This window comes from Aphelocoma coerulescens, chromosome 4A, assembly GCF_041296385.1.
Source record: "Aphelocoma coerulescens isolate FSJ_1873_10779 chromosome 4A, UR_Acoe_1.0, whole genome shotgun sequence".
Taxonomy (NCBI): domain Eukaryota; kingdom Metazoa; phylum Chordata; class Aves; order Passeriformes; family Corvidae; genus Aphelocoma; species Aphelocoma coerulescens.
Genome location: NC_091018.1, coordinates 17681543 through 17702965, shown reverse-complemented (window position 1 = coordinate 17702965; position 21423 = coordinate 17681543). Strand labels below are relative to the sequence as shown.

General features: G+C 54.6%; 1 protein-coding gene across 6 annotated transcripts in view; it reads right to left on the bottom strand.

Moving 5' to 3' along the window:
- The window catches only part of NLGN3 (neuroligin 3), a 42549-nt gene that overhangs the window by 12906 nt on the left and 8220 nt on the right, over nt 1-21423 (bottom strand). For 3 of the 6 annotated variants that reach the window (XM_069015528.1, XM_069015533.1, XM_069015527.1), the window contains exon 2: nt 8300-9045. In XM_069015528.1, the coding sequence (XP_068871629.1) occupies nt 8300-8777 (478 nt within the window). In that variant the 5' untranslated portion in view covers nt 8778-9045. Of the gene's footprint in view, nt 1-32; nt 104-2171; nt 2292-7147; nt 7264-8299; nt 9046-21423 lie in introns of those variants that run through there. The other 3 variants (XM_069015530.1, XM_069015529.1, XM_069015531.1) reach the window with 3 other exon arrangements.

Sequence of the window (21423 nt, the reverse complement as noted above, 5' to 3'; positions counted from 1 at the left end):
GCCCCAGGAGTTGTGCCAGGATGCCACTTCACCTGGGCCCCTTCCCAGATCCTCCCTGGGGAGGGCTGGGGTGCCACGGAAGATGCGAGTGGGGCTGTGGCAGCATCAGCGCTGGCGGTGGATGAGTCTCTCAAAGCACTTGCCTATCCTCCTGCATCCCAGCCTGGCCCCCGCCTGGTCACACACCCTCAGCTCCAGGCAAGGCTCCCTCCCCCAGCACCCAGGTGTGAACAGGAGCCCTGCTCCCAGCTCTGCTGCCCCTGGGGACAACTGTCCTCTGCAGAGCTCACACCAAGGGTCGCCTTGCATGGCCACTGACCACCAGGCAGGGTCCTGCCCATCACTGCCATATGGTGTGTGGTCCCTTGTTGTGCCCGGCCACAAACCACTGGTGCCACTGCACCAGACCACCACAGCACACAAGGGTCCCTTGTGACAGGTGCTCCCCTGAGCTGCCTGGCTCCATCCTGCACCAACTCCCCTCTTACAAGACTAGCTCCACGTTTCACTGAGGACTGCAAAGGCACCAGTCAGCTTGACCTGACCAGGTCAATGCAGAATCCTACACATGCTGGTTTCTGTGACATCCTGAATGCCTTACAGTTGTTCCGTGTCCTTTCACCAACCTGCAGTGCTGGGGCATGGGCCAGCCCAGCAGCCCCAGCAGGCACTGTGAAATGCTGCTGTGGATAGCTTGCAGTGAGCCTGGCACTTCCTGAGCTGCAGCCAGAAGGAGCCAGGAGAGGTGGCTTGTGGGCTGGCAGGGAGCAGGGGTGTTGAAAAACCTGTGCCAAAACCCCACTCCTGCGAAGGACTGCATGCCAATGTGGACACAAAGGCAAGTGGTGCCATCCCTGTGCCCTGGAGTTCTGAATTTCAGGGAGAAGCTGAGTGTTCTCATCCCCTTAGAGCTGCAGACCAGTGCCTGCAAGTCCTCTGCCCCCAGATGCCTGCAACAAAAAGCTCCCCAGGTGATGGTGACCTCTGGGGAGATGTCAGCGTTTCCCCCAGGCAGGACTTATCCACACAGTGCCTGCACTGCCCCGTGACTTTCCCCTGAGATGAGGGGCTCTGACACCCTGCCAGGCTGATCCCAGGGTCCTGCTGCCACCTCCAGCAGGCCCCATTACCACACAAGGGTTTTCACGGCCCCCAGCAAAGCTCTCACGAGCAAAGGGCAAGCCTGTGGCTGCATGGAACTACAGGACTAAATGCACAAAACTGGTCAGAAAGACAAAACTGGAGAGCCGTGCTCACTGTCAGTCTGGGAGTGGCATTCTGCAGGTGACACAGGAGGTGGATAACAGAGATGGCAGCATGGACTGGGATGGGATTCGAATTGAAAAGGAATCTGTCATGGGGGAGGAAGAGATCTGAAATTGCTGTGAGACAGCTCCATCAGGGCGAGAGGCTTGCAGAACGACCTTAAGCAGCCGTGACCTGCTGGAGAAAGTCTGGAGGAGCAGTGACCAGAAACCTAGAAACATCCAGCAGGCATGAAAAGTTTGCAGAAGGCTGGGTCACACAAATCCTGGGAGCAGAGGCATGATGGGAGCTACAGCAGCATCCCAACACATGAAAGTCTACTGTGAGGTGGTGAGGTGGAAGAGCAAGTCCCTCTCAGGCAGCCCTGGGGCTACAGGAGGCAGGATGAGAAGAAAACCTTCCTGGCAGAAAGGGCAGCAAAGCACTCGAAGAGGTGGCTTGGGGAGGTGTTTAAGACCAGGTGGGACATGCTGCCAGAAAGAGGTGAGGTAGAGCTGCTCCTACCCAGGGCAGGTATGGATCAGCAGTCTCCTGTGCCATCCTGATTTTCTCCAATGCAGGGTTTACCTCCTGACCTACCCCTGCCATGCTCCAGCCCTGCCTCCTCACCTCCTGCTTCACCACCCAGCCATCCTCTGAGCATCTCACATCATTCTCCTCTTCTCACCCAGCACCGCCCCCATCCCTGTCAACTCTTGCCCCAACACCTCAGCCCCAGCATCCCCCCCTTCCTGCTGTGTCCTTCCCACACTCCCTCCCCAGCCCACCCCGCAGCCACTCAGGCCCTTTGCAGGAGGCTGCAAGCTTGACCTACTGTGTCTTCATCAGGAAGAGCTGCAAGCCCAGAAAGCACTTAAACGACAAAGTACTCATGCAATATTTGCTAACCAGTGCTATGCACCAACCTCTTGGTACTTCTAAGGGATAGGGATTTTTCTCTAATGAAGACCACAGCCAGCAAGCCTTCATCCACACCGTGCTTCAGAGTTGGGAAGCTGACCACAGGCAGCTGGAGATCATTTTCCACTGCCAAAGGCCCTGGTGCTATTAAAGCCCTGGGACTGGCCAGGCTGCAGCCTCCAGCCTGGTCTCCTTCAGGGGACAAAATCTCTGTGCAGATGAGAATGGAGGAAACAGCTATGAGAACTTGTCAGGTTGTAAAAAAGGGCAGTGGACAGCATCTCTGTGACCTGAGCACCTGTCTTGGCTAAGCAGGGAGGGATCCAGATGGAGACTGCTTCTGCAGAGCTTAGGGACAGCTGGGACAAGCCTAAAGCAACCTGAGCTTCAGGCACTGCAGAAGAGATGGTAGAAAGCAGCACTTGGGAAGCTAAGCAAAGCAGGAGTGCAGTGATGCAGGCTAGGGGGAAGGGGAACAGCAGTGGCATGTGTGTGTGGCAGATGCAAAGCACAAGCCTCACCCATCAGCAGGAAGGTGCCAGGGTGGTTATGGCCGACACAGACTGTTGTGACCAAGTGGGCTTTTTGCCTCTTGCTGCATTGTTCACCTCCAGTATAACCCACCAACGCCCCACAGCTCGTGAGAGCAATCACAGCTTCACTTCCCTCACCCAGTAACACCTTCCACTGGCTACTGCCACGTTCAGGGACACCCAGCCCAGGAGATCTTTCTCTGCACTAACAAAGGTCACCACGCAGAGCCCTGCAGCACCCACTCCCATGGGTATGGTGATGCCTTAGGTTTTAACTTTCATGTTTTTCAAATCCTGTACTGCCTAGTGTGTAACTCTGAAGTTTCTTGTAGCCTGCTAATTTCTGCTCTCTCGTGCTAAGTAGACATAACAAAGCCTCTCCAGGCCTGCTCTCCAAGGACACTCAGGACATCCTAGGCCCAGAATGTGTAAACCAAAGCCTCTAAAAGGGGGGCAAGCTTGGGGAAACTGCATCATTAACTGAAGCTTTAATTGGAGAATTTAACCCTGATATGCAAATGAACCAAACTTAAAAAAGTGTGAAGAACTCGTGACCTGTCATCCACCTTGGGGTCCATCTTGGCAGTGGCCTCTGGCTCCCCAGGGGCACCTTTGAAGGCCCTTCAAACAAATACCTACCTTTATTCCCTTATTCTTGTCTAGTCTCTGTTTTTAGGTGGCTGCTGCAGGCATCAATGGGCTTAAGCCTGTGGATTCACAGCTGGAAAAACTAAAAGGGCTCATGGCTCTTATTCTCCTTACCCATCAAAAACACCCTCCACTAACTCGGGAGGTGAATGTCTGTTGTGCCACTTCACTTTAAGCTGACTGCAAAGTGACATTGTTCGGGCCGATAGGAAGGAGGCATACATTCTTATCTAGGCTCTAGGAAGATTTAAGTTCAAGTTTAGTATAAAAATAAAATCACTTTCCCTGAAACAGGGGCATCCATGCTGAATTTATGCTATCTTAAGTAAACCATACCAACAGCACTGACACCACTGCAAACAGAGATAAAGGAGGGTAAGGAGCCTCAGTCCTTGGAGCCTTCATTCTCAGCATGGTGTGGATAAGAGAAGAGCAGCAGCCTGAGATGACACCTTTACAGATCCAAATGTCTGTTCAGGGTGCCTGTAGGCAGCTCCAGCACCCTCTCCTCAGTGTGAGCTTCCTGGGGCACCCACTCCTGCAAAGCAGCCACAATGCTGCAGGGAGCCAGAGCCTCTGATGGCTACATGCACCCAAAGGTCCACCTGCTGCTGGCCACACCATCTCAGCTGCTTCTCTGGGAGTGACAAGGAACAGGACCAAGACCGGGGCAGCTGTTGAACCTGTTGCTGCACAACCCCACACACAGGGAGAGTCAGTTGGGACCCGTGTCCGAGAGCCCTTCCAGCCATCAGCCCTTGCGCCAGGACTGCAGCACACCTTGGTGCTGCCCTGCCCCTCCCTGTCCTGGAATAATGCAGAGGAGTTATCTCCATCCCTGAGTGGACTCTGTAAAAGCACTGCATCCTCTCACGCTCTGCTGCCTCTGACAGCACAAACACCGACCCTCACCTTTGCAAATCGCTCCCCGAAGTGGAAGCAGAGCACCAGGGCGGTGGTCTGCCCACAGCCAGCTCTGCAAAGCAGCAGGCTCTGAGGGGGCTGGGAAGAAGCTTCCAGCAAGAGAGCACTGCAGAATTTGTGCAGCTGTAGGGAAGCCTCAGCTGGTACTTGGACAAGTCAGCTTCTTGGAGAGCAGCGGAGAAGACACGCTTTTCCCGCAGAGCTGCCCAAGTGCTTCCTGAGCCCAGGAGCTGCTGGGAGCTCCGGCCACCCTCACACAGCAGAGGAAGATGCTGGCCTGCACATTTGTCTCTGCAATATCGCAGACTCCTCACAGTCCCAGCCAGAGAGATTTGGGCATTTGCTAATGAAAAACCAGGAAGAGCTGCTAAGTGCAGGGCAACCACATTTTTCCCCTCCAAAAATGACATCCACCTCCTCATGCCCTGCAGCAAGGCTTGCCCAGGCTGGTGATGAAGGGAAGGAAAAATCATCCTGGTGTCTATCACAGCCAGAAACAGGCTGGAAGTGCTGGCAGCAAAAAGCATGGGGCAGAGCTGCATTTTGCACATAGGTACTGTACTCTCAGTGTGTGTGCCTCAGTGTGTACATGGTCTTTGGGTGGGCAGCACTATTTTTGCAGCAAAATCTGAGCCTCAGCTGAGCCTCAGTGCTGTCAGCTCCCCTGGCACCATGCATGGCTAGTTGCTCTCAAAGCACTGCTGCCCTATATTGCTCCCAGAGAAGGGACCAAAGTGTGTGGAGAAGGCTGGCATTTAGAAAATTTCCATATAGGAAATTACTGTGGTTAACTGGGCAGGGAAACAGGGATGTTTTTCTGTCCCAGAGATAAACAAGCACAACTGATAAATGCTCAACACTTCGTCTGCTCTGAAATACATTGAGCTTAGGGGTGGCAGAAGTCATGAAAACTCCACTAAGGTGGGAGCTGAAGCATTTTTAACCACCAAAATACTGTTCTGTGAGAGGAGAACTTATCACTGCTTGTTTGTGGCCTTAGAAATAGTAAATCATGATTATTCCAGAATGAGTCAATGTTCAAATGTTCAACCTGAGGAAATCAGCACTGCAGGTACATTACCCTCTCCCCAGGCATTACTAACCCAGGATACACGATGAGGGGTGGGGGAGCTTCTGTGTTTCATCACAAGTGACTCAATTAATTCAAGCCAACAGCTACCAGAGCCTGGCCAGAGCTGGAGGGAAGTGCCAGAGTCTGGGTGCTTTAATTCCTGGCACGCCACACCTGGATGTCCAAATGGCTGGGACTGGGGACCTGCTGGTCCATGAGTCAACAGAGCCCAGTGGGGAAAAAAGGGAATGCCCCCCACCAGATTCCCTGGGAGGTGACCAGAGGCAACTGCAGATGGGCTGCAAAGAAACCCTGCCTGTGAGCAGAGCCAGTGGGAAGGGAAACCCAGGAGACGAGCGCACCCAAGGTGTTTTGTCCTGCCTTATATCATCCCCTTCTCCAGCAGTAACCTGGAGCCTGCTTCCCCGGCCCTGGATATAGGGCTGGGGGTGGTGGGGGTCTGCCAGCCCTGGCAGCCGGTAGGAGGGCCGGGAGAGGAAGCGCTTTGAAGTGGCTGGTGATCACTGGCACAGCCGGCTCCGGAGGCAGCGTGCAGAGACTCCCTAATGCGCCAGCCCTTTCAGGGGCAGCCTTGGCACTCAGAGAGATGGCGTGTGAATAGCCAGGACAGCAACAGGAAAAGCAAAGCAAAGAAACCAAACAACAGAACTGGGGGAAACGGCTGGAAGGAAAGCGCTCCCCAAACCTCCAAGCCCAGCTGCACTGGCCCCGCCAAACCCAGGGGTGCAGGGAGACAGAGGCTGGGATGCAGGGACCCTGCTGCTGCAGGACGCCCAGGACAGCAGCCTGTGCCGGCCAGATGCCCTGTACTGAGCCTTTCAGAAGAGCTTGGCTGCCTGACCGTCCCCACGTTCATCTTTGGGATGCACAGAGCAGCCAGCTCTCCCTGCCTGCAAGGGGGCTGTGTGGAGGGACGGGTGAGGCATTGTGTCTGACATGGGGCCGAGCCAGCTCCCATTTGTACATCTCTACTCCCTTGTCCATGTCACTGGTTGGGAATACAGGATCATTTAGGGGCAATGGGGGAAGGTCAGTGGAGGCAAGGCAAGGCAGAGATGTGTCTGAACTGGAGGTGCTTGGCTGCCCATTGGGGCAGGTAGGGCTCAGGGAGGCTGCTGTGCCATAGGCTGGAGACCAAATCCTTACTGGCAGGACTGGCACTGGCATGGGGATGTGGGCACTGGGGAACAGCCTTGGCAGGCACAAGGGTCAGGGCAGAATCTGCAGCATTTACACAGCCAGGAGAGGCTTTATGCTTTTAACCAAGGAGCTCTGGATGCAAAACGACCAGGGACGCAACGGGGGAAAAGCTCAGCCCGAGATGGACTGCAGTCCCCCCTCACACAGGTCCTTCCCTGAGCAGGTCTGTGCACCCCCAGTGGGGTAACCCAACCTAAGGGATGGAGGCATTTAAGTGCTACCTGCCATCAGAGGCTACCCCTCATGCCCAGGGACTGGGAGGCTGTCGGTGCCAGTGGGATGAAGGTGGGAGTGCAGGCTCAGCCCAGGAGAAGCTGTTCTGAAAGGCCTGGAGCAACATGAGCATTCTCATGACCTGACCCCAGACCTGTGCTCCCAGCTGGCTGGAGCATCCGTGGGGCTCCTCCCAGTGGGAAGCGGGGGGTGGCAGGGTGGGCTGCTTGGAGGGTCCGCAGTCCGGGTGGCAGCACAGAGAGGTGCCGGAGGAGTGCTGCAGGCCAGGGGCCAGCCAGGCACCCTCTCACTCTCTCACTCTCTCTCTCTTTCCTCTCTGTGCCTCTCTGCCGGTCGGCTTGCTACATACCTCCTTTCCTACATATTTTCTTGTTGGGCTTTCGGGTGCATTCCTTGGAAATCCGTTTTACTGTAAAATGAATAAAAGACTACAAAATAACAGGAGGCTCCACTGATGGGAGTGGGCATGCAATCACAACCACGCTGCTACCCTCCCACCGCCCCCGGGACCGCGGGAGGTGGGGAGGGAGCGTCGCCATGGGAGGAAAACTCTGGGCCAGCCGTGCTGGGCGGGAAGGAAGGCATGATGCATTCCGTGGGCCCCAGAGACAGAGGAGTGGAGCCAGCCAGCCTGGGAGAAGCCACTGGCCCGCCAGGCTGCTCTGCTGTGTGCAGCAGACCTGCTGCGGGTCCCTTCCGGCCCGCTGAAAATCCCTGGGGGCTCCCGTTGCGGTGAGGCTGGGGCGGGCGTGCGGGCAGGCGCTGCCTCCTCTGCCCTCTACTTACAGTTCAGGTGGGATCCCCTACAAAGGAAAAGGTTAGACAAGGAGGCACCCAGCGCCGCTCAGCCTCACCCCAACAGGACCACGCCCCGTGGGTCCCCAGCACCCCAGGCTCATCGCTCTGCCGCTGTCCCACCGGCGGACGGAGGAGCAGCCAAGCGATGTGTCTGCCAGTGCACCCCAACCTCCCATCCGTACCAGGGCCCGGAAAAGGGCTCTGTGGTCCCTTTCTTGCCGGAGCATCTTCCCAGGGAGAGGCAGAGAGTGTTCCTCCCAGCCGCAGCCCACGCCCACAACTAGCGCATGGACCTGGGGAGGGTGGGAAGCAGGGAGGAAGGACGAACTCGAACCAACTCAAGACAGAACCTGGCACTCGGCGCCTGTGGGGAGCACAAATCAGCTTGTCACTCTGTGGATCTGCGGTCAGAGAGTCGGATTCAGATTTAGCAATACAAGAGAGGAACCCGTGACGATGCCATGGAGGTGGAGGGGTGGGACGGGGAGGCGTGGAGGAGCAGGAGCACGCGAGACAGATATGGGAGCTGAGGGCAAGAGAGCAAGCTGCATGGCCAGAGAAAGCTTTCCACAAACAGACAGCATGCTGCAGGGTCCACAACCACATGCTTCAAACACAACACCCAGGTGAGACCAACCACTGCTGGGGAGGGGTGGAGTGACACCCCCCTCGCTCTCCTGCAGTCACCCCAGTGGGGACTCACCATCCTCCGTGGGGATGTAGATATTGAGGTACAGACAGTCCTCGTTGGGGTCCTGGATGTACGTGGCCACGATATCCAAATTGGAGGTAAACCAGATGGGCAGCATGATCTCAGGAACGGCGTTGTGGATGTTCTGGGGGCAGACTGGTGAGAAGTGGGTAGCATTCCTGATGCCTGACCAGGATGGTGGTGGCTCGGGGGGCATGAATCTCTTCTCCCCGATGGGGGGAGCGGCATAAGGAACCCCCAGGTACTGGTCCACGGGCCCCAGGATCTCACTGGGCAATGGCACGCGCACCCCTCGTAACTTCCCATAGTGCGTGTTGACAGTGGGCGAGTAGACCTGGCTCTCCATCTGCACAACCATCGAGGCAAAGCTCAGGACCCAGAGGGTGAGACGCAGGTCCCAGCTGGCCACCAGCTCAGGCACTTGGAGAACAGGGGGGAAGAGAGGGCTTCTCCAGAGTATCAGCCACATTGTCCGGGAGAAAAAGCACCAACATCCAGGCCTGAAGCTCCTGGGGCGAGGTCTCAGAGCAACCCCATCACACCAAGCCTCCGATTTGCCCACCAGGAACAGACGGAGCAGAAGAGACAGGAGTCAGGAGTGCGCAGCCCAGCCACACCTTCTGCTGGGTGAGTCGGGAGCACGGACGCAGGGAGATGTGGCACCAGCTCCTCACAGCCTCCCAGCTGCCTGCTGCTGCCTGCCTGCCAGTGGCCCAGCCCGGAGGTGACTGCTGATACTGTGGAGAGATGGAGGGAATTAACAGCAGACTTGCTCTGGAAGAGTCGAAGACCTGCAGCGCAGAAGGAGCCAGGATCTCTGGCTGAGCCTCCCACCCATGGGTGCTCATTGGCTCTGCCACCACCCAGGCAGGTGGCTCTGGGAGCAGGCAAAAGCGGGCAGAAGAAGCAGAGCATGTGCAGACACACAGACTGTCTGCCCATGCCTGCAGAGCCTGTCCCCAGCGCTCAGGGGCTACCCAGAGTGCCAAGATAAGCACACAGCACTATGTCCCTCCCCATCAGGAGCCTGTTGGACACCACTGGTGCCAAGCACAGCCCCTGCACAAGACCCCACTGGCATCTCTCCTCCCCTGGCTGAGCAGGAGCCGCCTGAGTTCCCACACCACGCAGCCTGTGCCCCTTGCCTGGGCTTCATCACAGCACTGCTCCCCTGTTCGGGTGCCACCACCCCTCATATACCAGCAAACTACACCCACACGTCCTAGCCAGGCACCCATCTCGCCCACCAACACAAAGCCAAAGCAGTGAGACCCCAGGCAGGACCCGGGTGCTGGGCGGGCAGAAGGGGAACAGCCACAGCGCTTGTGGGCATCTGCCCTCCCTCCCCACCCGCTCCCTGCCCCGGCAAGCCCGGGGAGGCAGAGCTGCGCTCCCACGTCCCCGCCAGGGCTGGCAGCATCAGGAGGAGCAGCTGTGGCAGCCCCCGTGGGGCCCGCGGGGAAGGGAGGGCACTGCAGATGGGGACCCGCGGATGTGTGTCAGCGAGCAGAGCTCCTGTGCCAGGGAGCCCTCGCTGGAGGCTGCGTGGATTCTCAGTGCTCTGCCCTTCACCTTCCCGCACCGCCTGTCGCATTTAGGGCTTATGTAAGTGCCCCCCGCCTCGGCTCCCCCCGCCAGCACCGCTGCTCCCGGGGGACCCGGGCACGGGGGGACGCGGGGGCTGCACCCGCCCGATGCTCCCCTCGCCCCGGCCGGGCGAGCGCAGCATCAGCCGCCGGCTGGCTCCGCTCCTCGGCGGGCGGATCTTCAGCCGGGTCCCCGCGAAAAGGCGGTGGTGGCTCAGAGGATGCTCAGTCGTCCTGTCTCAGACACATGTCCTCCCCCTGGGAGAGACGGCAGCGGTGGTGAGGCACCTCCGGTTTGCCCCAGGGCATCCTTACGTGCCCACCCGGTACATCTCTCCCAAGCTCAGAGGGGAGCAGAGTTGCCTTGAAATTATTGGAGCACAAAATAAGGGCTGTATGCAGATGGGAGTTTGCAGCTCTGGTGGAGGTTCAGTTGGGCAGGGATTCCACAAATAGAGAACACCTCATCCAATGAGGAAAATCCGCAGGGAAAAAACCCACCACCACCAAAAAAACCCTGCAAACCCTCCCAGACAGATAAACAGAAACCCACAAAAAACCCCACCCAAACAAAACACAACCAAAAATGCCTACAGAAGGTGTCTCAAATCTGTACTGCACATGTGCAGGCAACTCACTGCTGGTTATTAAGTAAATGGGTCCATGCTGTGCCTGCCCTCCTGATATGCCCAAAGAACTTGGCAGGCTCAGAAATCAGGGTAACACAGTAAATAGAAACACTCATCTCAGAAAATCATGGTACTGCATTCAGCCCACCCAAACCGTGAGGCCTTGCAGGGCTGGGCATGCAGGCACCTCTCCAGAGCCTGCATCCCCATCCAAGGGAATGCAGGTAATGCCAAACAAGGAGGGCAGCACATCTCTGTACATCACTCCCCTTCACCTCCTCCTGCCCCACCAGGCAGCGACAGAAACACACCAGCAGGAGCACAACACTGCTGCGCTATCCCCCAAACAGATGCCAAAGCCTAAGAAATAAAAGCTGAGTCAAGGGCCAGAAAAACAGCTGAGGCATTCAGAGACCCCAAGCTCAGATCTGCCCACCACTGCTGGAGCTGCCTCTGCAGCACAGTGCCTTGGCTGCCCTGTTCTGCCTGCAGCTCTGGAAGAAAACTATCATTCATCTCATATTCTTTGCCACAATGCTCCTCCTTCAGCAGAGAACTGACCTTTGCCTAACAGCAATGTCCCAGGGGTGCAGTGCTGGCCTGGGAGCCCCCAAAGCTGTATTCCCAAGCAGGATCTCAAAGATGCTTCGGACCCACCACTCTGCCTGACATTGCTGGAAGGCAAACTGCCCAGTGCAAATCTTCTGCTCAGGTTCCTTCAGGTACCGCAGGTTAGGATAAAGCTAATTATTAATGACTGTCATATCTAATTTGTATGACTGGAAGCTACAGCCAGCTTCCAGTCTTTATGATAGTGCATACAGTGCTCCCTGCAGAGCCATTTCAACCGATCCGTCATCATTTTCTGTCTTCAGGAGCACCACAGCCCTGCCAGCAGTGGTTCACCAGCTGATTTCCCAGCTCCAGAGCTTCCTCGTGGTTGCTGCCACATGCTGCCATGGGCACTGCTGCTCCACCAACTCCTCCAGGCAAGCAATTTCATGGCACCAGGCAGTGCCACTACACAGCTGCCCAGCTGGGCTGCACACACCAGTCACAGGGCTGAATTCACAACCCACTTTGCATCCACGGAGCTTCCGCACGCCTACTGTAACCATCCTGTCCTGACACAATGAGGAATCTCTTTTCACAAAACACAGCCAAAAAACAGCTTCTTGCTACAGCTCCTCAGAATTACGCTATGATGATATTCCTCTGGGTTTTTGTTTAATCCTCATCCAGCTCTGAAAAAACATGGGAATGTGAAGACAAAAAAAACATAAGCTAAGATAGAATTAAGCACGCATTCTTAACTTAAACAAAATGATGCTACAGGACTTAAAACTGTCTCCAATAATGAGTTTTACAAAGCACGAGGCACAGAGGTGAGTTCTGTTAGTGATAGCCAAATATGTCCAGATATAGAGATGCACAGTCAAGGCCCAGCAGCCCTAATTTTACCCTGGAGAGCCACAATGCCTTGACACTCAAATACAGCTCACGGTATTTTAACATTTGTAATTCCACATTTGGTTCCATCATTTTTTAAAGACTCTTTGCCTCCATCTGCCCATGTCCGCATAGCACAGAATAAAGGCACCCAAACAATCTCAGTGACATGCTTCTAAGCCTTCCTATGTTTGGATTTTTTTCAATTACATACCCCAAAAATGACACAAACCCTATATCTGAAATTCCCTGGGTTTCAAATGCCTGATTTGGGATAATTACAATACCCCTGTAACACATCTTATACCCTCATATTGCTGTTCTGTGCTCTGTGCTTTCTGATGTAACTTCATGTTAACATAACATTTAGGATGGGAATTTAGCCTTAATTTAATGCTGACAGACTGACATAAAAACCCAAGCTTAATCCTTTTCACTGTGGCTTGTTGCATGTGCCTTGCATTGCTGCCTGCTGCCTCAACAGCTCTTAAGCTTCTTGGTCTTTCAAAGCATGAGAAAGAACTGAGAGACCTGGGAAAGGACATTTCGTTCAGGGAAGCAATTCCCTTCACATCCCATGGGAGGTGGGAGCAAAACTTTCCCAGTTTTGCCGCCTACAGCGCTCTCACTCTTCCCTCCAGCAGGGAAGCCAAACGTGTCCCCCAGCAAAGATGGGCTGCTGCCTGCCTGCAGCCCCGCGCCAGGAGCCGTGCCTGCCAACTCGAAATGAAACCGGGCTGGGCTGGGCAGGCACAGCCAAACTGGGAATGCTCAGACAAGCATGCAGTGAGAAACTGGGAGGATAAAGACACCGCAGGCATCCCAGGTCACTCTGCCAGGGCGCTGGTGGGTGAGCAGAGGAAGTGAGGCTGCTAGCTGTTGGGGATGTTATTCATGTGCTTTGGAAAACAAATGCTCTATAGGTATTTCCACGGCCACACTGTCTGCCAGGCAGCTTCCTCCTCAACAAAGAGACGCTCTCCATGGAAACCTGGGCGGGTGGGATCCTCTGGAAGCCTCTCTCGCAGATGCATATTCAGGCATCTCAACACCAGCCAGACAAGCCGGATCCACACCTCCTCTGGCAGACGGCCGAGGAGATGCGAGCAGACAGCCTGCTCTCGTATTGGACCCTTCATCAGGGCCCAGCCTCCTGCCCTGGAGCACCAACCCCAAGCTCCTCACACTGATGTTGTGGCTCTATGTCCCATGAGGTTCAGATCCAGGACAGACGGAGATGTCAAAGCACCCAGCTGGCACAGATGGATGATGGATGGATCTCCTTCCAACAGCAAGCAGACAGGATGTCCCATTGCACCCTCCAGCCACTGTGCCTTGTGCAGCTGTGCTCACCATTTGACCCCATTGTACCTTGCTGAGGGCCAGCCCATGCACCTCAGAACAAACACACACCCAGCAAGCAGCACGAGAAACCCCTGCCTTCTCTTCTCCAGGTGAGCTCCAAACCTTTCCACCAGCCTGTGCTCCAGGAGCTCAGGCTGTTGCTCAGCTCTTAGCAAGCAGCACCTGCCAGACCCACTCCCCACCTGGCATCTTCTCCACTGGGCAGTAATCCCAGCTCTCACCCAGCCCCATCCCACCTGGCCTACAACACTGCAGAAACCCCACAGAAAACCCTGGGGAGCACAGAAGCTGCAGCACAATTGGACTGATGTGCTTGTGTCCCTGTGTCCCAGCAGCCCCTCAAGAGCATCCCTATGCCTGCAGGTCTCAGCCCAGGTTACCCATTCATGCCACAGGCAGATGTTTCCTGGTCCCACAGCACTGTGGGGGCATTTCCCAGGTCCATCACAGAGCTGGTGAACAGTGATAGATGGTTCACAGTTACCCTGAAAAGGACATGTAGAGTTTCAGAAGGGTCTGCCCTGCTGCTGCTGCTCTGTGTTCCCATGAATGACCTAAACAACAGAACAGAGTATGTTTCAAAATCTGCATGTGACACCCCAGCACTTTAGAGGCCAGGATGGGAATTTGACATGCTCCTGACAGACTGGAAAAAGGGCTGAGAGATGATGGGCAGGACTGTAAGTCACTGGGAGGTAAAAAATTGCACAAACAGGCCACAGAAGAAAAGACAGCAGCAGTTCTGCCACAAGGGTCACGAGGGCTACAGGTGAGTACAAGCTGAACGGGAGCCAGCATATCATTGCCACAAAAAAAGGCAACTACAGGAGGATGTGTGAAAGGTCAGCTTACACATGAAGTAATTATTCTACTCTCAGCTTGTAAAGACACACCAAGTTATTATACTGTTGTCCAGAGAACCAGTTCATGCCCCAAAAGATTTGGACTAACTGAGAGGCCATGGGAGACCAGCAAGATCACCAAAAGGCCTTGGAGAAAAGTCTGGAAGATGGGGATTAGTCTAGACAAGACAAGTCACAGGGCACAGTTTTATAACATGCAAAGGCCACTGCAAAAAAGTTCAGAACACTCTGCCCTTTTGTGCTAGGTAGGAGACACATTCATATAACGAAAGAAAAGTGTACCCCAGGAGAAGTTAAAGCACTCCATGACTATCTGCAAAGGGTGCTACATGGCAGATGGATGGACCAAGTGACCCCCAGCATCCCCTCCAGCACAGTCTCTTACACTTCTCATTACACTGGCTGGCAGCTCTGCCCCTGCCCTCATTCATCCGGCATTTGTCACCGTCTGGGTACACACATCCACCTTGGCCATGAACCCTCCAGCATTTAGGGTGCAGAGCAGAGCACTTAGGAGGCTTCCCAGTACCATGGAGCCCAAAACACCTGTTCTCCACTCTGCAGAGGCCTCTCCCAGAGTCCAGCGTTCCCCGCCTCACTCTCCTCCTGAGGCACATCTGCAGCCCCCCCAATATCGAGGCACCACAGCCACTCTAACGGGACAGAAGGAAAACCTCACAAACCTCACCCTCGCTTGCATCAAGTGCAAGATACATCCCTGTGCCTTGCCTTTCCTAGCTCCTATCCACACTACCACCAATATTTAAAGCAAGCTGGATGTCAGAAGCCTATGAGACACTCCACTGAACATCCTTTGCCCTGGGGAGAGGATGAGGGACCACGTGAGAAGTGCCAGTTAAGTTCCTCAACGCTGCAAGAACATATGTGGGACAGAAGCTCTTTGACAACTCCCAGACACATGCCAAGATCCTCGAGAGCTTCCATTCATAACAGAAGAATGTTACTCAAAATCCCTAGAAACAGACAATTTCAAGAGCCACTTCTGCTGTGGTGCCAAAGGCCTCCCTCTGCAATATGGCCTGTCACCATTTGCTCCATGGCCTTTAATGAGTTCTTCATGAAGGAGCCAAGCCCGCCTTGGGAAGGATAGCAGGGGCAAAGCAGACCTTTGCCCACATTTCAGCCTTTCCAGACATTTTTGGTGTTGAATGCCAGCACACTGTTCGTTTCCCAGCTCCAGAAGACATGCTACCCAGCAGGTGATATAACCTGGATCATTTCCAACTCTTGTTTAGCATCAAGAGCTCCAAAAATGCAGGAGGTTTCTCAGTGTCACCGAGCTGTGACTGGTGATGCTGCTGAAGGACAGCCCATGAGCACTCCAGCAGCGACACTGTTGGGGTCAGCACCCTATAGTGCTGATGCAAGAAGAAGGTGACCACTATAGAGGATCCAAGGACAACTGTGCTTGAAAGCCTGGAGTCTTTTGGAGTGGGCTACACGCTCATCTTGAGTTAGTCCAGATTTTGACTGACCTTCCCACTCACTGCTTCCCAGGAGCCTGGTGGAAAGCCGAGAGAGGGCCACGTGGCACAGCCAGCAGCTGCTGTGTGAGCAGCAGGCTCTGCCAGGACAGGAAGAGGGCAGTGGCAGCAGCCTCTCGGTGGACTGGCGGGTTCCCACACAGCTCAGGGATAGCTGTTGGAAGCAGGCTATTTATTGCCGCGCTCTGGATAGAAATAATCTAGATTATCTCACGTTCTGGCTTTCCTGACCCCAGCACGAAGACACAGTGGCTGCTTTTCTCTCCCTCACCTTGCTATTTGCAGCTTCAATGTACAAACACTCGCCTGCAGGGGCAGAGGTTAACGAGAAGCACTGTCCGAGCACAGCTGAACCCACACTCGCTCCCCGGCAGCGAAGGAAGCGCCTGCCTCAGCCCGGAGGATCTCAGAGCCGGCAACATGTGCATGTGGCATCGCTGTGTCCCGCTCAGGAGGGACGGCGTGGCGGAACCGGGCTGGTTCCCGCAGCCCGCGGGAGCTGTCCCGTCAGCACCGCCCGGGACCGGCGAACCGCAGCTCCGGGACCAGCGCAGGGGCAACCTCGAGGCTCTTGATGGCTTCCTGAGGAGAGGGAGGTGCTGAGCTCTTCTCCCTGGGATCCAGCGATAGCACATGAGGGAACGGTTCAAAGCTGTGCCAGGGGAGGTTTACACGGGGCGTTAGGAAGCCTTTGCTTAGCCACAGGGTGGTCAAACACTGGAACAGGCTTCCTAGAGAGGTGGTCGATGCTTCAAGCCTGTCAGTGCTTAAGACGCGTTTGGACAACGCCCTTAACCACATGCCTTAATTTTAGGTCAGCCGTGAATGGGCCAGGCAGTTGGACTGGATGATCACTGTAGGTCCCTTCCAACCAAAATTATTCTATTCTATTCTATTCTATTCTATTCTATTCTATTCTATTCTATTCTATTCTATTCTATTCTATTCTATTCTATTCTATTCTATTCTTCACAAATACATGTTAGAATTACTCCACCTCTGGCTTCGTGCAGGCAGGTGACTGACAATGCAAAAGTGCATCCACAGAACCCTGGAATTTCCAGACGAGTACTCAGGAGTGAGCTGACAGACAATCTGCTTTCAGCAAGCCCTTGGCACCAGCACAAAGTTCATGCCAAGACAACTTGCTCACTCTCCCACACATCACAAACAAGCACCAGGCACCTACTCCAAGGCAATATAATCTCTCTCAAATCTGTGATCAACACTCCACAGCTAGCAGCCCAAGTGCAAATCTCACCCAGCAAAGAGAGAGCTGGCTCCACCAGCAGCATTCCCCTCACTTCCTTCTCCAGCTTCAGGAAGCCGCACATTCACATTATTCCACCTGCTCACCACCATCCCCCTCACATCTGCCAGAGTGATGCCTCCTGTGTCCACTCCCAAATAACTGCCCTGGAAGCAGCCATGGCTAACAGGGGCGATTTTTAAGGTTAACATGGATCATTATAACTGAACCGTGTTAGGGAACAATTACACAAGCACAGGGCTCTTATCAATAAGCTTCTGAAAGTCCAAGTCCAAACACATTCGTATTTCTTACGTTAGCAAAAGCACGTTTGAAGTCTAATAAAGAAAGGAGACTTTGGTGACCCAAAGAGGCTGGCTCAACCACACCCCCATTTCTGAAATGCCTGAAACTAAGAGGCAAGTATGAAACCAAGTTGCTGATGCAATGTCCTTCCCCAAAACTCTCTCATACCTCAGCTTCTCAAGCTCCTTTCTGGGCACCCAGCCATGCAAAGGACATGAAGCTCCCACAACCAATGGGCCATGGGCAATTTGCACAAAGCTCTGTCCTGCCCATACCACCACCTGTGCTAAGAACAGCTCAAGACATCTCACACAAGCTCCAAGGGAAGCTGAGAAAGCATCAGTGGCTGCAGGCAGGGCGAGTGTGTGCACAGCCAATGCTTTCCATGGACTAGCGTGGACTGGGGGAGGCTCTATAAATGTAAGGAGGTGGGCTGGGCAGAGAGGAACCGACTGCAGCTTAAAATACATGGACTTCCTGCAAATGTGATTAGGGAGGGTGGGCAACAAAATCCAAGAGTGTTCTGAATGGGAACAGCTACACCCGAAATAAGTTGTCAATGTTTCATTTTTACTGACTCAAAGCAGGAAGCCAAAACCACTTAATCAAGGGCTGAAATCCAGACGGTGGCTTTGGAGCCTCTGGTTTCAGCAGCAGAGCCAGTAAAGGCCTGTTTCTTTTACCAACATCTGCCCCAACCACCTGAGTCTGCCTAACATCACTCCACTCTTTATCAGCTCAAAAAGGTTTTGCAGGGCAGAATTGTAAAATAGATCATGGAAGTAATCTGGGCTAAAGGTAATAAAACCCAGGACAAAGAACAAAGATGAAGAAAATAGCTGGAGACAAGCAAGAACTAACTTTTGCACAGAAGCTGAAACATGACACAGTAAGTTTTCTTGTGCAGAGATAAGGTTACAAGTTATCTGGCAGTGTACAAGCACCATCTTTTTGCACCAAGTGTTACCGCCTTGTCTTGTACCATGAGACCAAGCCCGTGGAGCAAGGTGTCTCTATGGGGAGAGCACATCCCCGTGCAAGGGGGGGTGTGGGCCATCCCTTGAGGGTGACAATGCAGGAAGCAGTGTGCTCCCTCAGGATGCAAGAAAGCCTAAGCATTGCAGTCCAGCACCAAATTGTTTCCTCACTGCAGGGTCTTTGCTCAGGAAAGCTGTCCTAGCAGGTGTTTGAGCTCACTGTCCACACCACCTCCACTTTGTTACAAGAGTCTCTACTGCCAGGTGAAACACCAGACAGGCTCTGCACAGACCCAGGGATGCCGGGCTGTTCCACCCCATGCTCCTGAGTTTCCCGCAGCTGGGAGAGCTGCAGGTCCTGTCCTGTGCCAGAGAGATGCCTCAGCTGAATTCCAGCCCATCGCCCTACTGTGTGCCCCAGTCCCCACCGGACTCAAGATGCTGAGCTTTATGTTAGTGCGAGTGGCCCTCACCAAAGACCAGATGTGATTTTCTGACCATATTGCAAATGCCTCTTTGAGCCTAATGGCATCAGCAGCGACCCGCTGCTCCATGACACTGCAGCTTGCCTGGGGGCACAGTTAGTGCCAGCTCTGCCGTGGCTGGCCTGGGAGATCACGCTCCCCTCCTCACAGCACTGGACTCTTCATCTACAACAGAGGGCTGCTCTCTGCAAAGCAGGGGGTGGGATACCCAGACATGGACTGGGGCCGGAGATGGGGAGCAGCGACCACTGGTAGCAACGCACAGGTAGGACAGAGCACGGGTTAGCGCAAGCTGCATTTGCTAATGCTGTCATGCATATTCCCTCTGCTCCCACCGGCAAGCAGGTTTCGCTGGAAACATCAGAAAGATCCAAATGCGGGGGTGGGAAAATGCCATTGTTGCTGGAAGCACCATGGACTCCTCCATCCACACCACCACCCTGCAAGCTGCTGGTGGCAGAGGGCACCAGGTCCCGCTCCCTCCCATCTGCACCGCGCTCCTCGCCCCCGCGGGGCAGGGGACACCATCCCAGGGCAGCACCTCCTGGCAGGGCTCCTGCGGGAGCCGGGACCGCACACCCAGAGCCAACATGACACAGCGTCAAGCAGCCACATCCTGCAGCAGCCACCGCTCCTCCAGGGTGACGTCAGCCTCCGCAAGAGCTGGCAGGCAGGACATGCTGTGCATGCCGGCCGCGCTGCTCCCAGACACCGCCTGGCTCCGGCGCACACCGTGGCCTGTGTCCCTCACCAGCTACGACTGATCTACAAATTGAATTTCACACTTGCACGCTCCAGAATAAGGCACAGGTGCTCGAGAAGCCACCCTCCCCCTCTCCACATCTGCCTTCCCGCTCGCCCCACCCCGCTGCTGAGCGCCGGGATAATGGCTGGCGGCTGTGGAGGAGCTCCTGGGCAAAGCCCCGACAGGTACAGGCGGCATCGGCTCACGGCAGAGCTGCCACGCTCGGGGCGACATCAGGGCGAGGGGAGCCCTGGGACCCTGGCACAAGGGCCACCCACCCACGTGTGCTGCTGGCACGACACAGAGTCCAAACCCGCCCATCTGCAGCTGAATTGAGATAAAAGCCCATCCCAGAGTTACTGGTTTCCCCAGAAACTCCACAGGCTTTCCCAGGAATTCTGGAAACGCACAGATTTGGTATGTGCTCCAGTAAGCAACCGAAAGAGTTGGTACAGTTGTCACAGCCAGAGAGCACCATTAGCACGGGCTGTGTGCACAGCTGGCAGCCCGGACAGATGCGGTCACCTCAGAAGGACCTCGGACAGCCCAAGTGTATGGTGCAGCCCACGGTGCAGCCCAAGCCCACGACAGCCTCTACCCAACCAAGAGGAGCAGCTTCCTTAAGCAGAGGAGCCTGCCCTCAACGAGGCCACCAGGTGCTCACATTCCCAAACCAAAACCAAAGCTGGTGTGACTAAGCAGAAGACCATGGAAGCACCCTGGACTGGAGAGTCAGCCTGCAACCACAGCAGCTCCACGAGGTCTTGCTCATGCAGCCAGGGCTCACTAGAGACTGTAGGTCAGGCAAGCTAGCAGCTAGAAAGGAAACCCATTCAAATTTAATCCAAAATGTATTTTCTATTTTCCCTTGTAAATTTATCCTCCCATATTTTCTATCTTCAAGCACAAAAAAGCAGAAAGCCTAAAACCTCTGGCAAAAAAAAAATCCTTTAATGTGTTTTACTGCAAATACCACCTCGTGTTAAGAAATAAGCTGGACTGGAGCAAATCAGGGAGCCTGGGGATGCCCTGTCTCTCCAGAGGGAGCAGACCAGAACGAAGCAGGACATACAGGCATGCTGTAAGGACCAACAATGCCAAGGAAAGTCAAGTTCAAGTGCCAAGACAGCTCTCATGCTCGCTGCTGCTCCTCAGAGGTCCCTGAGCACTGCTCTGCCTCAGCAGATGCCCACTTGGAAGCGTCGCTCCCGGCGGACACAGAAGGAGGTTTTTGTTGCAGAGTAGGCAACCAATTGGCTCCTCTCAAAGTCATGAGCATGAAAGTACAGCAGCTCCCTGCCCAAATCTGCAACCTCAGATTCTCATCCAGAGACCCAGTGGCAACAGAGACCGAAAAGACAAGACAGAAACAGAGATTTCTCTCTGGAGGCACAGGACAGCTGCTATCCAAGGGAGATCTTTGGTTTGTGGTTGCAAGAACGCCCTTGTGCTGGATGGACACTTCCCTCAGTCCTCCAGGAATTCATAAGGATAAAAATCAGCATCCTCTTCATGAGCAACAACCTCACTTGACCTCATCCTGCTGCCTGCCAGCCAAAACCCACTGGGGACCACTGGATCCCCAGCTCATCCCTGCATCCTCCTCTCCAAGTCCATTTCTCCCACAAGAAGCCAACAGCTCCCAAGCCAAGGCTCACGTTTCCCTGTTGTCCTTCCATGTCTGTGGACTGCTCAGGAGTTGGGGAACAGCCTTTTGGCATCCCACATTTGCCAAGGTAAGGCTGAACTGGACTCTCACTGGTAGCAGGACATGAGTCTTTTCTCATCTGAGGATAAAACCAGGAACAAAACTGACACTGATGTTTCCTGATGTGTGTGAGAACAGGCAGAGACGGGATTGGAGGAGGGGGAGATGAAGATCAGATCCGTGGTGATCCCACAGTGCCTATCACATGCAGCAAGTACCAGGGAATTGGGACAGCTCTAAGATGAGAC